The 17,744-nt window shown below is 36.1% G+C and overlaps 1 protein-coding gene across 19 annotated transcripts in view; it reads left to right on the top strand.

The window, feature by feature from the left end:
- Positions 1-17,744, top strand: part of NBEA (neurobeachin) — a 460,574-nt gene that overhangs the window by 280,300 nt on the left and 162,530 nt on the right. For all 19 annotated transcript variants that reach the window (XM_085555249.1, XM_085555204.1, XM_085555247.1 and 16 more), the window contains one exon: positions 16,400-16,543. In XM_085555249.1, the coding sequence (XP_085411375.1) occupies positions 16,400-16,543 (144 nt within the window). The remainder of the gene's footprint in view (positions 1-16,399; positions 16,544-17,744) is intronic.

Below are 17,744 nucleotides of genomic sequence, written 5' to 3'. Positions count from 1 at the left end.
TTTGAAACAAGGCTACAGATATAATTGAGGTATGCATTACTGTGATTGATTTTGAACTTGCATATTTTAAGTTACACATTCCATAATATAATGGACATTTAATTAGCAACCTTATTTCAAGAGGAGTTCTAACTTGAGCAGACTGTATTGTGCTCCTTCTGGCAGTTGTCATCACTGTTCTGTTTCAATAAATTCTGTATATGCTTATCATCAGAAATGTGGTTTGATTATACAGACAGAGTTAAAGAGCATAAATTTCTAAAGTCTGAAATCTTCAAATCTGAAGTCTACATTCATGAAATCAGCTAGAATTCAACAGATTTTCAAAGAATTGTAGTCAGGATTCCTTCAGGCTGCTGAAGAGATAGAGCAGTTAGCTTCAAACAGGTGCTACTTTAAAGGGTGTTTGGATTTCCTTCTATGGAACTGAAAGTCTGAAATCCATAGGAACTTCTACTCAGACCAGGCCTGTCTTCAGAATGGGAATCTGGCTGTCCCTTGGGCCCTAAATCAATACTAAATTTTTTATTATCCTCAATATCAAAGAAAAATGTAATAAGATGTTTCAAGGGCTGCAGCTCTGAAGTGGCCTCTGAGTGCTGAGAAGTCCAGTGCAGCTGATTCCCACAGTTCCCGACATCAATCTCCTCAACTGCTGGTCTCCCCATGTTCTGCAATTAGTGGTAGGACAAGAGGGAGAACACTCCAGAGAGACTGTTGAGAAGTTGGTTTCATTTAGCATATACCAGATGTTCCAGAAAACTAAGTCCATTTATAAACAAACTTGTTATGACATTTTCTGATTATTAGACTATCTAAGAAATCAAAATGTTCCATGAACTGAATATGTTTAATTTCTTCATCTCTGTTCAGAAGCTTTATTGTGGAATCAAATGCCTAACCCTGGGAAGACTGAAAATCCACCTAAAAGCTAATCTTCCCTCATTCCTGGAACTTCTACATCTTGGGTTCAACACATCATCATATCAGTTTGACAACATTAACTACATTTCTAACAACCTAGAGGTGTTGGTTGTGGTGAAAATGCCACCACTATTTCCAGTAAGCTTGAGACTTCCTGTAAAAGTCAGTGAGCAAGTTGTATATATCTGAAAACCTTCATTTGCTTATTCTCCACTTCCTGAGGTCCTATAACTTCGCTACTCTTACCACATCTTTTTCTGTATTTATTCAAAATGTCTACCATATTTCCAGAACAGTCAGTAGAAGCTCTCTCAGCAATGTCAGTATCAGAGCTATCTTAAAGAGAGCAGTATATTTAAAGTAAATAATGCAAATCTGGAAGCAAATTGAAGCCAGCTGAAACAGTGTTGTCACTTACCAGAGTATTACTAGCAGGCATACTAGGTACATAAGAACATTAGTTATCCAGGCATATCCACAGTAAGAGCATTTTGTATGTACCATGTAAGAGGTTAAAGACCACATTATGCTTTCAGTTTGGTTTAGAAAAACAGTGCTTTCTGTATTATACCTATATGAACAGCTTTACTGTTATGGTCATCTTTGAGTCTGTAGAACTTTTTCGAAGAGTACTTCTACATTTACTTCTAATCTGATCCAGGTATTCTTTAAGTATTCTCTGCTTAGTCCAGAAGAGACAAGACAATAAAACTCATATAGTTTGCCTTTGCCCATCGATCCAGTCAACCAGGTCCCTCTGTAGTGTCCTTCTCCCCCTAGGCAGATCAACACTCCTCCCTCCAGTGTTGCAGATGTGTATCAATAAATATCTGCTGGGAGAGAATAAAGATGGAGGCAGATTCTTCTCAGTGTGGTACTCTGAGTGGTGCTCAGTAAAAACATTTTATTTTACTCTAATGGTGGATAAATGGTAGAATATTTTGTCCAGAGAAGTTGTAAAGTTTTCATCCCTGAAAGATCTGAAAACTCCATGGATAATGGTCCTGGGTAACCTGCACTAGCTGACTCTGCTTTGAAAAAGGAGTTAGATAGACAATCTCAACAGAAGCCTTCTAACCTCAGGAATTGTTGTTCATATTATGAATCCAAAGCTTAAAAGTAGATGGCTGCAAGAATTTTGTCCTAAATAATATTTTTTAAACACAAATTTACTTATATCTTGATGTTCAAGACAGATTTTATAGTCATAAAATAAATTTAATAATAAATAATAATAAATTAAGATAGTTCTGTCTTTTTGGTTCAAAAGCAAAATAGAACAGAAACATTTGATTGATAATGGAAAAGTAATCCTTAGCCACAATTTGCTTTAGTCTTCATAATATTTGTTTTGAGGAAATGCAGATTTACATGCGCCAGAATCAAAGAATGGCTGAGGTAGGAAGGGACTTCTGGAGGACCCTGGCCCAGTCCCTGTTCTAGCAGGGACACCCAGAGCAAAGTGCCCAGAGCCACATCTAAGCAGCTTCTGAGGATCCCCAAGGAGGAGACCCACAGCCTCTGGGCAGCCTGTGCCAGTGCTCTGTCACCTGCACAGCACAGAAGTGCTCCTGGTGTTCAGGGTGAACCACTCCACTTTGTGCCCATGGCATCTGGTCCTGGCACTGGGCACCGCTAACAAAGACTGTCTCCATCCTCTTGGCACCCTTCCTTCAGGTATTTATGAATGCTGTCAAGATCTCCCTGAGCCTTTTCTTCTCCAGGTTGAGCAGTTCCAGTTATCTCAGGCTCTTATGCAGTAGAGGTTCCAGTCCCTTCAGCGTATTTGTGGCATATCTGTTGGACTCTATCCAATATGTCCTTGTCTCCTTTGCACTAGGGGTACCAAAACTGAACACAGCACTCCATGTTTGTCTTCACCAGTACTGAATAGAGGGAAAGAATCACCTCTCTTTTCCTGCTGGCAATATTTTGCCTAATGCAGAAAAATAAATAAATAAATAGATAAATAAATAATGCCTTCTTAGCAGCACGAGCACATTTCTGATTCATGTTCAACTTGGTGTCTACCAGGACCACCAGGTCCTTTGCTGCAGGGCTACATTCCAGCTGGGTGCCCCTCGCATGTCGTGGTGCCTGGGACTGTGCCTCCTCTTGTGCAGGATTCTGCACTTTCTCTTGCTTACTGCATAAGACTGTCATCCCATTTCTCTAGACTGTTGAGGTTCCTCTGGATGGATGGCAGCACAACCTTCTGCTGTACAGTACTGAAATCAAATTTGTTGTGAGTACTTGAGTTGCTAAAATCTTTCTGATAGGTTTTTGTTTTGCTTTGTTTTTACTTATTTAGTGCACTATCCCACACTGCCCAGAAAATCAGTCACACACACAGTATTATAAAATAGTTTGCTCTGGAGAAATGTGGGAGATGATCCCTATCTCAGATAACTTCAAAACTAATATTGAGTAATGTCATATGTATGAATGTAAAAGAGAAATTAAAAAAAAAATAATAGAAATCACTAACTAAAAATTAAACTACCTTCATTCACCCCGTACATACCCACTTTATTTTAGCCTGTGAGTGAACACAAGTTGGCAGGCAGTTTTGTGTAGTTTTAAGAAATACCATCTATTTTGTAGGCAGAAATCACATGTGTTGCTTGATGTAACGTGGTAAGCATTTTAAGAATATTTATGCAGTCATTAAATTAATCCATAACAATGCTTCCATGTGTCATCAAGTAAGTCTCCTTTGTTCTTTACTCTAAATGTGGTCATGCTGCCACATGACACAAATGTGTAAGCCATTCTGCTTCACATGGAGCACCATTTTATTTCTGTCTTCTCTGGCTCTTTTTGTCTACATTAGTTTAATTACCAGCCAAGTACTACTTGTAAGACAAGGTGCCCCATATTAGATGTATGAGTTAGTATTAAGAAAATTATATTGAATGTTGAAATCAATAACATTCTTGATTATCTCTTGCACCTAAAATAATAATCTTATTGCACAACTTTCTTTCAGTACATGAAATAAATTCTCCATCTGATTGTGAAATCTTCGATACACTCTGAATGAGTTTAAGTGTAGCTGAAGGAATTACAAAAATATCTGGTTTTGGTTTTGGTTTTGTTTTCTTTTTTTTTTTAGGTATTGCAATTTAAGATTGGCTTCTACAGCCTTATAATTGTAGCCCAACAGTGCCATCCACTGCTTCATCAAATAAACTTCCAAATATTTCATTCTCACAGGGTTTTAGGGAAAATATGACCTAGTAATTGTGCTTTGCTAAGATTTTATGTGGTAGTTGTCAGATATGGATGAAAATAAAATACTGTTTAAAGAAGACTCTGTCCAAGAGTAAGAGCATTCATTAGAGATTTCTATAAGAGGTTATTACAATTAGATTAATTAGATTACTAACTGTGATAATAACTACATCTAAAATACTAGGTTTAACTTGGTCTTTCTAGTACTTCATAGTCAGAGGACTATGTCAAAAGGCTTAAATTTATTCTCATTAAATATATCTAATATTATGAAGATCTTCACCTCAAGGTGTAACCTGTAGTGAAATTTGCTTAGGTAGAGTGCTGGACACTACTGTTTTTGTCAGTATCTGAGCTTCTACTGTCTGACTAGTTAATGGGAAATGAGTTTCAACTCTATCTTATTTATCTGGTTTCTGTTATCTGCAATATCTAGCACAGGAATTTTCGTAACAGCTTTGTAGTAAGTCTTTTTTCAGATTTTCTCAGATCTTGAATGTAGTTATATTCAAAATATTCAAGCTTTTGGAAGATCCAAACTGCATGTGAAAAATTTCTTCCCCAAAAAACCTCTGCATTGGATTCAAATGCCTTTCCTTGGAAGTTTCAGGTTATCTGGCATGATGTGAAATTTAGAAGCTATTACAAATCTGAGCTAATAGATTCTACCACTGAATTTTTGACTTTTTACTAGAAATCATTGTAATTCTGTTTCTTCCTTAAGATTGCCTCTGAAGGCCCATGGCTCTTATGTGATTACTGAAGTAATCAAATGGCCTGGAAAAACCATTCCCAAGACTCAGATCATAGTCACTGCTAGTTTTAGAATTCTAACTAACTGCATATTTTTTCCTTTTCACCATTATATTTACACGTGAAAAGAACTGTCTATATCAGTCTGTACTGCTGATTAAGATTTACTTACCAAAATCAGTAAATTACTCTGACGCAAAATGTTTTCCAGCCCATGTGAAGAAATTGTCTTATTTATTCAGTTCTATTGCTAATTGACAAGAAAATAGAAGTTATTGACCGATGTTTATTCAGTGCATCTCATAGGAATATTTTGGAAGAACATGAAGTCAATGAAAGTCTCATAATAGTCCTTCAGGACAACTTTAATAGCTGAGTGAGTGTAGCTTCTCAGACTCAGACTTTACCATGTGCTTATCTTACTTCCAATTTTCTATGCTTGAAGACTCCATATCTATGAACAAACACTTGAAACCTCCTTTGATTATATTTGAAACACAGAAAGTTCTGTTCTTATATTATTTTTTTCCGCTCTTTGTTCTTCATCTCTTCTTGACTGCAGGAGTCCATTCTCTACTATGTATGATTAAGGGGCACTTTGTAGCATTACTAGGAGAAAAATGTATTTAATAACATCTTTAGTGGAGTAAAGAAGACAAAACCGCATTAATTGTGTCTCAAAATGCAAGATGAAGTTTCACTTATGCTTCTACTGTGGAAGGCATTTTCTGAAGACACACAGGGAAGGTGGCTAGGACAGGAATTCAAGCGCATGGCCAAATTCAAGAGCCATTAATTCAGCAGTGCTGCAACTTTTGCAGCCTAGAATCAGGAGATCATGGTATAGACTTGGAATGTTTCCCTACTGCTCTTTCACTCGTGCCATCGGGAGCATGACAGGCTTTCAGGCACTGGGTAAAAAGATATGTTGAAGTGATAGAGGTGGATTGTGAGAATATCTTCAATGTAGGTGATACTTTGTCTTTCACAAAGTTTACAGAATAACTCTTTATAGATTACAAAAATAAAGGAAATCATTTCCAAAGGCAAATATTTTAATATGCCTGAGTGTTTTCACTCATCTTTTTATGTTACACTGCTTAAAATTTGCCACTGAAAATATATTCCAATTCTATCACATCCAAATTATCATGGAGGCTTGTTGTAAAGGATCTGTACACAAGAAATAAAGATTTACATATATGTGCACTGGCAGTTCCATATCCATACATGCACAGTGAGTTCTTCAGTAGACCTTATGTCATGTGTTACTCATTTTATAGAATTACCTTTGAAACACACTCAAAGAGCACCAAAAGTGCAACAAACTCGAAGATTTTTGTGAGTTTCAGCATTGCTAAAGGTGCAGATATGGATGCAGAAACACCAGAAAGCACTGTATTAAAAGCCAAATACATTGTGATGAAAGTTCTCAAATACAGCACTAAGCTGCGTGTCAAGGAAGACACCTTGTTAAGAATTCTGTCAGCTAGCATATTGTAAGTTTGCAGTTATGTACTTAATTTTGTTTTTCATATCAGATATGCTGCATCATTATGTAATTTTTTCTTATCCTTTGAGGAGGACTTTGGCCTCTTCTCCCAGGCAACAAACAGGACCCGAAGAAATGGCCTCAAGTTTACCAGAAGAGGTTTAGATTAGGCAGAAGGGAAAACTTTTTCTCTCAGAGAGTGGTCAGGCACTGGAATGGCTGCACAGGAAGGTGGTAGAATCACCATACCTGGCAGTGTTCAAGAGGCATCTGCATGAGGAGCTACGAGATCTGGTTTAGTGGCTTGTGATAGTAGTTGTGATGGGAGGACAGTTGGACTAGATGACCTTGTAGGTCCTTTCCAACCTTGTGATTCTGTGATTCCATGATTCTTGTATACCTAAGGAATCCTTGTATCCCTGTGCATTTATGTATAAACCTGAACACCATCTACAGTACACAAACTCTCTCACCTGAGAAAACCATGCATAATGCTCAAAGCATGTTTCCTTGGTGTCTCTTTCGCCATATAATGCAAATCATTCAATCTTATGTCTTCAGAAAAGCTGATAGCGCTGTCAAATAGCATCTCATCTACACACTGAATAGAAAATATTGAAAATTTGACATAAGAACAGCAATTTTGCACGTATCCCCACAGTTACATGGAAGGTTTTTGCTTTCTGCCAGTGTTTGCAAAGCAGAATGAAAGACATCACAAATGCCACACTGCAGATTAATAGAAGATGAAATAAAACACTGATTTCCTTTTTCCTTTACTACTGACTGCTGCTAAGATTTCTGCGAGTTAGCTTGCCTTGGTATACACACGAGCTTTCTATCCAGGACAGCAATTACCATTTCCCTATTTCAGAGACAGAATAATGAAAATCTGGCAGATGATCTCTGTGAGTTGTTTTGGTAACAGATCTTCAGACTCTGCTTTGTCTCAGTGATATCTTTTGTACCACTACCATGTCACTTTTATCTGCTTAAATGTATTCAAGATCTTTTCTAGCTGCAGCTATTTTTGTTTTGAAAACGTAGATAAATCCCATGTAAAATTCTGACCTCAATCAAGCAATTAGAAAAGTTCTTATTTTAATTTTGTGTTTTAGGTTCAGGAATTAGGAGCTGATGTTGTTACAACGGCCTGGCCTAAATGGGATTGCTGATTTTTTTCTTCTAGGATATAGTCCCTTAGCAAATCTAAGAGTTAAACACAAGTACTCCAATGTTAGGGCCACACTGCTGTCTCACAAATGTGAATATCCTGTGGGTGCTGCCCTTTGTCTGATGTTGCTATAGGAATTGATCTACACAGAAATAGAAACATTTCCTCCCACCAGTTACTGTTGTTGCTGAAGTGAAAATGATGTATCCCAGTTCTAAAGATGTGGGAATCCATGTGAAGATGAAATGAAATTTGCACAAAAAAATATATATATATCAGATATCAGTGCAGCATACTGAATCCATTGGGACTGTACAGTAAAAGAGAGAGTAATTAAGAATGAATCTACATATTCTAATAAAATTGTTCTGTGGACAGATTTATCACAAATTTAAAATGGGGATGGACTGTCTTTTTAAGAAGGAATTCAAGAAAACACTGTGCATAAACTGGAAATTTAGCATGTGTAAAGACAGCATAAGATCTTTTTCTGTATGTCTCAGAAGAGGGGGATTTCATTTGAAATTATTACCATTCCAGAGAGCAAAGATCATTCCAGACATTTTGGCAAATGGTTATTTTGAAGCTTTTGAGTCTTCCTTCTGTGCTTAAGTAGTCTTAATAGAATTAAAATAACTGCTTTACTGTGGGAATTCAGATGCTTACTATAAAACTATTCTAAACTTACCTGCTACTTTTTCATTTCTTAGCTGTCTTATTATGTCTCTCTTCTGTGCCTGTTTCTAAAGGGTTGGTCTTGTCTGGATCTAGTAGCAAAACCATAGGCAGTGAGGGACATTAATGCCTTCTAGCAAAGACACAGTTGGCCGTGCTTTGGCCGCAGAGAGGAAGAATTAGAAAATTAGATGGCAGACCATAAATCTACAGATAAATCTTTTATCTTAAAAATCCTTGGGATTGGGCCAGTCACAATGGTTTAGAAGCTCTAATTTTTAAATATTAGGTGAGGTTTAGAAATGTTGGTGAAGAATGCCCCAGCATAGGAGCTAAGATCAGGTTTCTCACATGGCAGTGCACTGCTATCGAGCTGCCAGTGTGCACCAAGCATCTGTGTTTCTAAAGAGCGCTTCATTTCTCCCCAAGGCTTTCTCACTGTTAGCTTTCTCTATTAGAATTTTTGTGAGCAGGAAGTGAAATTAAGGCTAGCATATGTGGGCACAATCCTGCAGTACAGGGTGTGCCTTTGTGGAAGGCTGACAACTTTGATCCTGTCTTTGGGCTCTGCAAGCCGATAAGAGTCAGAACATGGCTTTTCCTGTAGAATGTGGGTGTGTTTAAAGTATTTTAAACTTGAAACTAATCTAAAACTTTCAAGACAAAATACAGGCCTGAATGTTAAGAGATTCCTTACTTTCCCTTTGTAAATTATCTTTAGGAAAAAAAAAAAAAAGAAAAAAAAGAAAAAAAAAGTTTTTAACAGATTCTGTTTCGAAAGGATGGTATGAATCTTTTAACAGAATTATTTCACTGTTTCATTATTGTATCATGCATATTTAAATTCAATCTCCTTTTCCTTCTTACCTTATTAATTATATTTTTCTATTGAAACAGTTTGATTACGCTCTTCAGTGCCCTGTCTTAAGAAACCTTTGCTTACATGTGAATATTTTGAATTAATGATAAATGAAATCCCTTTTTGCTGTCAAAACCAAGTTGTGAAAAAGCATTGCACGGCTTTGAAAATCAGTACACTCTATTAGCAGACCTGTCAATATAAAAAGTGCATTCCATTTCCACCTCTTGCTCTAATAACCTTTTCTGTGTTACTCAGAGGCAGTTCACATAATCAGAGTATATTGTCAGCTTACTGGAGTTGGGGAAGCATGAAATGAAAATCGCGTTAATATTGATCCAATTCTCTTACTTGCAAGTGTCCTTGATGTCCTTTCCACTGAGCAATAACTGTTGGTGTGATGTAGTTATTTTCCTGTCAGCTTATACTGTACTTTTGAAAAAATGGTTGGAAATAGGAATATTTTATTGCTCTTAATTATTTTGCTTCTTTATCATTTGTGCCTGCTTAAGTGATTCACTGCACATCAGGAAATTTGGATTCTTTCTGCAATTTATCAAACTATAGTATCCACTGAGAGGCTACATTTCAAACTGACAGGGATTTGTAAAGGTCATCAGTCGTGAAATATGAATCCATTCTTGTGTGTACGAGTTACAGTGGCAAACTACATCTTAATCCAAATATAAACACCTGACTTGTTTAAGTTCCAGTGAAAAGGACTTCTAGCAGCAGTCAAACTGAGGACTGCCCTTCAGGAGTGTGAAAATGCCTTGTAACATCTGCTCTGTCCCCACTGGCTCCCAGTGGTCAGTACCAAACTGCTCAGAACACCTGAAATCTCAAATATAATATTAACAACTTCTAAAAATTAATTTCATAGCCCCTTCTGTCTGTAAAATAAATATACAGTGACTGCTGAGCATGAGAGCATGAGAGATTCATCTTTATTTTTACATAGGACCTTTTACATGACACTTTGACTTTAACCACAACTATTTGTAGTTTAAAAAGCCATCAACCTCTTTTGAGAAGCACATTGGCTTTCACCTTGCCCTTATTCTCAGTCAGTGTCGGTCCTACTTTTATGATGCAAGTGTTTGAGAATTTATAAGAGGGAAATGTATACAACAGTATTTATTTACAAATGACTCTCCAAAAGAAGGCTGTGTGATCTGATGTCAGGTATAAAAATTAAATAAGAGGGAAAAATATTTGGAATATAAAAACATGGTTTGCTCCTGCTATTAGTAGGAAACAATTTCCAAAGTAAATATATGCAATTTTTAATTTCCACACAATTTTCATAGTTTTTGTCCCTCATCATTTCTTCAAAGATCTTTGATAATGAAAATATGATTTAAGATTCCTCTGGCTTTTATTAAATCTATTAAAACCAGTCCTCCTTTAATGAGAGTCACTTCTCTGATTCTCAATGGAAACTAAGCGATACGCCAGTCAAAGGCACCAGTTTGGGGAACGCATTGCAATTTAAATCATGGCCCCAGAAGACACAGGTGGGGACAGTTTGTCACGATGGTCACGGTGCTCTGCTCCTGCAGGGCTCCTGAGCAGGCACAGGTACCTGCCTCACTCTTCCCACTGAGTAAACCAGCCCCAAGAGGGCTGGCTCTGAAGCCATGCAGAAAGGCATTGGGCCAGTAGGGGGGTGGTTACCGTGTCGTTATTTAATCTTGCTCGGTATTGTAGAGGTCAGTTTGCAGACTGCCAAGCAGCCACTCTCCATAACTGCAGCTGCTGTGAGGGTCCCGCTGCCTAATCAAGTTAGTAAAGATTAGCAATGAAAGCAGGATTTTAAACTGTTATGATGTATAAAGCAGGAAGATGATCTCCTGAAATGTTTTATAGGTATTTCCAAGCAATAATCGTATTGAATGAATAACAATAATAATAATAATAAAGAGGTACATAGCAGTCTTGTGCTTTAATTCTGTATACACATCAACTTACTGTTCCTGTAAAAGTCACCATTTGTACAACAAACAACAATAACAAAAAAAATTATCTTCCAAGAAAAACACTGTTGATAAATTACATTTTACCCATGATACAGTTTCATGGTTCACATCCTCGCCTATGAGGCAATCTCCTGTGAGTAACTAGATCTGTATTCCTTTATTTAATAACATATTAAAAACTACCTTGGAAGATTAAAATTCAGCCACAAAAGCAGCTTTCTACAGAGCACTGTGTATCAGTGATCTGTAAGGAAAAAAAGCAATTTTACCCATAAAAGTTTCTGAAGAGAGCTAAGCTTCACAAAAACTGTACTTTAGATTCTATAAAAGAGAGTTTTTAATTAAATGCAGCATTTTACCATAAAGAGAACAGACTTTACTTATGTCAAAACTCCCCTTTAGAAGCCACATAAAACTGTAAAAGACAATATATGAAAAAGCTTTCTTAAAGAAAAGAAGAACACCATCCCATGAAGCAGATTTCCAGATGTTTGGGAACATTAGAATTTCCTGTCAGTATATTTAGGTAACATTAAAATGAGGTTAACTTTCCATTCTGCCATCTCTCTTCAAAGATCAAAGAGCGCTCACTGCATAAATTGCCTTATCGGTAATTCGTTGAAGTAAACTATGGAAACAACTTTATAAGAAGCAGTAGTCTCCTTTTGTTGGTTACACTATTACCAAGCAAACTTTTCTTAAAATTAACCATGCTGTTACCTCACTCTATACTATGTGCGGGATATATATATATATATATATATATATACACATATATGAATGTTCTATTTGAAGATATAGAATAAATTTAATATAATTAAATGCACAGCACTGAACAGAGAACCAGAAAGTCCCTTCCTGTGCTCAACTAAATCATAGTAATTAGGGTAAAGTCTGATGAAGTAAACTTACATGAACAGAAACATAATCAACGGTATCTTAGTATTGCTTATTTTAAAATTCAATTTAGGAACATTGTTTATGGGGTTGGACACTTGCACTGCCTTTGAAGTTCAGATTTTTAGAACTGTTTAGATGTTTAGATTACAGAATTTATCGATGTAACTGAAATCTGAGAGGCAAAAAGTCAGATATTACTATTTATTTCTTTGTTTACTGCCTACTTTAGGTGTTTTCTAGGGGTGCTGCTGCAAAATAACTTAAGGTCTTCCTGTTTTGGGTAGACTATTATATTTCTGCTCTGTTTTAGTTTTTGGTCAGCTTGCTAATTTCTTTCACTTATTAAGGAAGATTAATGGCATGTGAAGAGAGATCAGTAAATCTGTGGCAATGCTGTGCAGGTTTACAGTGCAGCTCATAAAACCTTTCAAGAATATGGAAGTTGGGCTTTCGTAGGTCAGTGCTACTTGGTTTCTTTATGTTATAGATGGGCTTTAGTTATTATGACGCTACTGTAAGTAGCCAGTTTGGGCAGTGATCAAGATGATAAGTGTAACAAAAGATGTTTCTTTTCTAAAAATGCCGTGTTTGTTTTATACTTACATTCTCCCAAAATACCTTTCAGTCATGACCTTCAAGTTGCAAGAAATTAGAGCATTTACTTCAGCTGTACTTAGATGATTGCTGAATGACATATTTCTTTGCAAACCACTATTTTGATAAATGCATCACTGCTTATTTCTAAGTCTCTTTCTAAATCCTAGTCTAGAAAAACATATTTTAATAAGGAACTTGACTCAAGAACTGTTAACATCTGCTAGTTCCAGTTCTGTATGGCCCGTTGTTTGCCCAGAGAGGTTGTGGATGCACAACCATCCCTGGAGACATTCAAGGCAAGGCTGCATGTGGCTCTAGACAGCCTGGTCTGGTGGTTGGCGACCCTTAACATAGCAGGGGGTTGAAACTAGGTAATCTTTGAGGTCCTTTTCAACCCAGGCCATTCTATGAATCTATGATTGTTAAAATGGTGCTTTCTTCAAATTTTACCTAGTTCCTTTTATTTTTTGTATTTTTGTATGTCTTTGAATCATTTCATAATTAAACTTAGGAATGAACATTAATAGAATTTTATATTGTGTATTTAAATTAGAAGCTCCTTGTGTCCTGAGAGCAAATTTAAATGAAGTATCTGGAAATTAATTTCATCTCACAGTAATTTTGCTGTGGCTTTAAAAAAATAATTTGAGTTTTGAATTTTACAAACATGTAGAAATATCAAGTATTCATTTATTCATCACTCCTTTTTATATCATTGTTAACAATACTAGACATAGTTTCATGTCATATAATATTTTATTCGGTTTGTTGTCTGGTTTTAAAGAGACAAGTTGTTTTTCTTTTTACTCTTATTTTGAGAGCTCCTCTTATTTTAAAACCTTTTTGAAGTCATCTTGAAATATAAAAATAGAACATCTGTGACAGATCTGTTTTGAACATATTTCACGTTTCAGGATCCAAGGAGATCTGGTGGTCTGTGGTATTCGCTTGTTAATTTCTTGATGAATGGGTAGCAAGGCCAAGAAGTGCACTCAGTACAGCACGTCTTCTGAAGATAGATGATCTCAAATAAATTCTATTCCCAATCAGTTTTTGATTTGTTAGGTGTTAAACCATTTCTTTGTAAGGACAGTGTTTACAAGCCTTGTAATGAGACAGCCCTGTGAGACCCTACTCTTCTTGCTGTAATTTTGATAAATGGAACTCTAATTCATAAAGGATATAGTGATTGAAGGGCAACTCTGGGTCTTGTACACTTTCATTTAGATAAATGTTTAGTACAGTACAGCAAAACTGAGACACACTCAACAAAGTGATAAATTTAAACAACAGCCAAGCCAGAGACTTTTCCATCTTGAGAAAGAACCACCATTTACTATATTTCTTTCAGACAAATATATATTTAATATTATAAACCATAATGGATCTTAGAAGCATTTATCTTGTTGTTAAGCTCCAAATTTGCCAAACTAATTTAATGCATTCTACTCCGCCACATTGCGTACACGGGTGTATGGCAGTATTTCTGTAATCCGGTTACTGGAGCCCTCATCACAAGAGATTTAAAATGCGCTAAATTTCAAGTACTTCTGCAGATACATCGCAGTAATCATTTAGGACTTGGAACTTTTTTCCAGTAATTTTAAAAATATCTCTTTGTGCACAAATAATTTAAAGGATAGTCATCTAAACAGTTGCTACACAAATTACCAGTGCTATGATTATTCCAGATTAGAATTCTAGAAGCAATTCATTTGAAAATCACCATGTCTTATAAATTACAGAAACTTTCATAGCACTCACTGGAGTTACAGCACATTACTCCTTTGTGTTTTTCAAAATTCATACAATTCTGGCTCCTTTTTATAAATTAGAGAAAAAGAAAAAAAAAGAAAAAAAAAAAAAGATTCAATTGTGCATTGGGTGAATAATTGAAGTTAGTTACACTAAGTAGCAATCCATATAAATGAGGTAAAGATCAGAGCCTATTTTTGAACACAGCAAAAATATCAGTATACTAATATAGATATTGGCATCAATATTGTCTTTATCCCTGTGAGTATCTGCATGGTGCTAATGGATAGAGCAACAAGTAGGAAGAATAAAGACGTAATTCTTAATTTGGAGCTTAGATCAAAAATATTTTTCTTCCTTGTGTGTCTTAACCATGTTGTTTAAGGAATAGCAGTTTGAATTATAGAAATACAGAAAGCTAATATTAGATGATTAAAAATGGGAGACCATCTCAGCTTGTGGTGGAGTCCGATATCAAGTGGTATATTTACAATGATCTTCAGAGTAAAGACACTAAAGGAGAAATATGCCTCCAGTATTTTTATTCATTTGCTGCAACTCTCCTGTGCATTAAAGAATTAAAAGAATTATGTAAGAGTGAGAGAGAAAATTATAACACCTCCCCACTGTTTTGAATAACAAAACTGTCTGACAAATCAAGTCCATTCATTTACAAATCAGTTTACTATGTTGCGGTTAGCTGTCCTGTCTGCATATGAGGCTATGAGTTTTAATGGGCTTCAACTCATTGTTTTACGTCAGCCATAGTGATATTCACTATGTGAAGATCAGGCATTATGGAAGATGATCAATATCCACTCATTCAATTTTGCTCAGATTTCATCCATATTTCTCTAGCTTTGTAGAAAGAAAATTTCCAAATTGTGATATAGATGAGATTTCTAGATTTCTTCTTTTATTTCTTACAGCATAACCGAAAATGCCTAGGTCTTATACAGTCCAAGTTAAAGGTGCAGGCTTTATGTAAAAAAAAAAGTCTATGACTACCCTTGGGACTATTATGAGCCTGTAGAACTGAAAATAAAACTAATGACTTCTCCTCAATAAAGAAACAAATACTGTGTAGATGTCACAGCAGTACAAGAAAGCTACTGGCTATTTCTGAAACAAAAACTATGATTCTACCATTGGCCATTCTATGATTTATTTCTTAAATTATGTCTATGAACTGAGGAGTGCTGGTAGGACCTTCCCAAAAGATATGATGATAAATCATCTGCCCTAAGGAATGATCAGACTGAGAAGGGAAAGGAAAAAAAAAAAAAAAAGAAAGAAAGAAAAGAAAAAGTAGTCAAGAGGAAAAGGCAAAACCTTCCTGTGAGGTAAGGGTGGGGGAGCTGATTGCTAATTGTCCACCTCTACTCTGCCCTCACGAGGTCCCAATGGGAGCACTGCATCCAAGTCTGGGACCCTCAGCATAAGAAAGATGCAGATATGTTGGAGTGAGTTCCGAGTAGGGCCACAAAGGTGAACAAAGAGAGATGAAGGACATCTTCTGTGAAGAAAGGCTGAGGGAGATGGGCTTGGAGAAGGCTCCAGGGAAACCTCATTGTGGCCTTCCAGTACTTGAGGGGTGTGTATAAACAAGATGGAGACTGGCTTTTTACATGGTCAGATAGTGACAGAACAAGGGAGAATGACTTTTGAATTCCCCAAAGAATCTCCTTTACTAAGAACAGGCGATTTGAGCTCCAAAATGTCAATCAGGGGACACCAGGAACTGAAGAGAAATTTCTGTTGAATCTCTTGCAGGCTGAAAGCTAAAACATAGAATGTAAAGCAATAAAATAATTATTAACAGCAGGAGAGTATTTGTAATACAGTTTCTGTTGTATTCAAAATATATTTTGGAGGACAGACTAAGACTGCATATTTTCTTTCAGACCTTGATGACGTCTTATAAAATGTTCCTTCCCATTTTTTTTTTATTTTTATTTTTTTTAATAAAGATGGTTTATGCTTTATGTTTTACTTCTTTACATAGTTTGTTCTAAACATTTTTCAGCTAAATTCACAACATTTGTAACTTTTCTTAGGCACTGAAGAAGATGTGGTGAAGTCCAAGAAAACTTTCCGAAGTCAAGCTGTGGTAAATCAGAATGCAGAAACAGAGCTTATGCTGGAAGGGGATGATGATGCTGTTAGTCTACTCCAAGAGAAGGAAATTGACAACCTTGCAGGTAAATGAGATTTTCATTACAACTAGGATAAATGTGAGAAGACTTTTTTAACTTGTTAATTCTGAACGCTTGCAGTTAGTTTCTTAATATTGAGAGATAAATACACAATTACACTGAGAACAGGTTATTTATGTTTTAGATGTAATATGATGTCCTGCTTCTATGAACTGGGGGAACTGATTACAAAACATGTGCCTGTTGCTCAATCTTTCAGCAGAGATGTGAGCAATAACCAGTACTCTTATTGCTGCCTATGACTTTTTGTTGAAGATTCTGTTGAAAACCACTATGGAACATTTCTGGCTGAAATGGAATTGGGAACTTAATTCCATAACTCAGTGTTTTGTGAGTTGGTGTGACTGTGCCCCTGCTGGCACCCACTTCTGTCACTGTGGTGTAAGAGGTCAGCCCAATAAGGAAAAAAAAAACCTGCCTGTTGTAAATAGGGACTAAGAAGGAATGTGGCTGTAACTAAGGTATAAGCTTGGGGATTGAATCTTCTGTAGAAACATTCATGAAAGATCCTCTCTTGTCCTTTCTCCCAATATGAAGGTCTGCAGTGAGGTCTCTGTTTTATCCAGGTTCCAGCATGCTCTGTTACAGCTCTGTCTTGAAGAAATGTTATGTTTCCTGGGGAAGTAGTCTGGAAAGAAAGGCATGCTGGAAGTTGAAAATGCAATCTCCTCTCAGATGAGATAAAAATGTGAGAACTGTGAAATGCAGTATGGATTTTTTTTTAGGTTAATTTACTTAGGAATACCTTTATTAAGTTACTCGATTAAGGGGAAGTTTAGTGATGTCTGAGGATTTTTTTCAGTATAATTGAATTTCTAAAATAGCTATCTTTCTTTGCTCTTGCATTTTCTTCTGATGCCATAGTGGAAATTTGTAGCAGAGATTATAAACGGATGTTTAAAAAACAAACCCTAAGTGGAATTTAGTCTCATACTTTGAAACTAGAGCAGAAGGGAAGTAAATATTTTTACTTGAGAGCAACCTTCAGTATATGATTATCATAGATAATATGTCAATGTGCTTTCTCAATCTGCAGCTAACTATTCCTGAAATGCTGTTATTTTAAGTTAATAAAACAATAAGGCAAGTAGGGTTATTATTGGGATAATTTGATCAATGTCCCTTTTTCTTTTAGAAGGGAAAACTCGGTATTGTTTTGGCTAAGTTCTCATGTCTAAGAGCCCTG

The sequence above is a fragment of the Coturnix japonica genome, chromosome 1, assembly GCF_054131305.1.
Source record: "Coturnix japonica strain WE chromosome 1, WE-NBRP24, whole genome shotgun sequence".
NCBI classification, from domain to species: Eukaryota; Metazoa; Chordata; class Aves; order Galliformes; family Phasianidae; genus Coturnix; species Coturnix japonica.
Note: the sequence above shows the minus strand (reverse complement) of the source record. Positions and strands in the feature narration are given on the sequence as shown.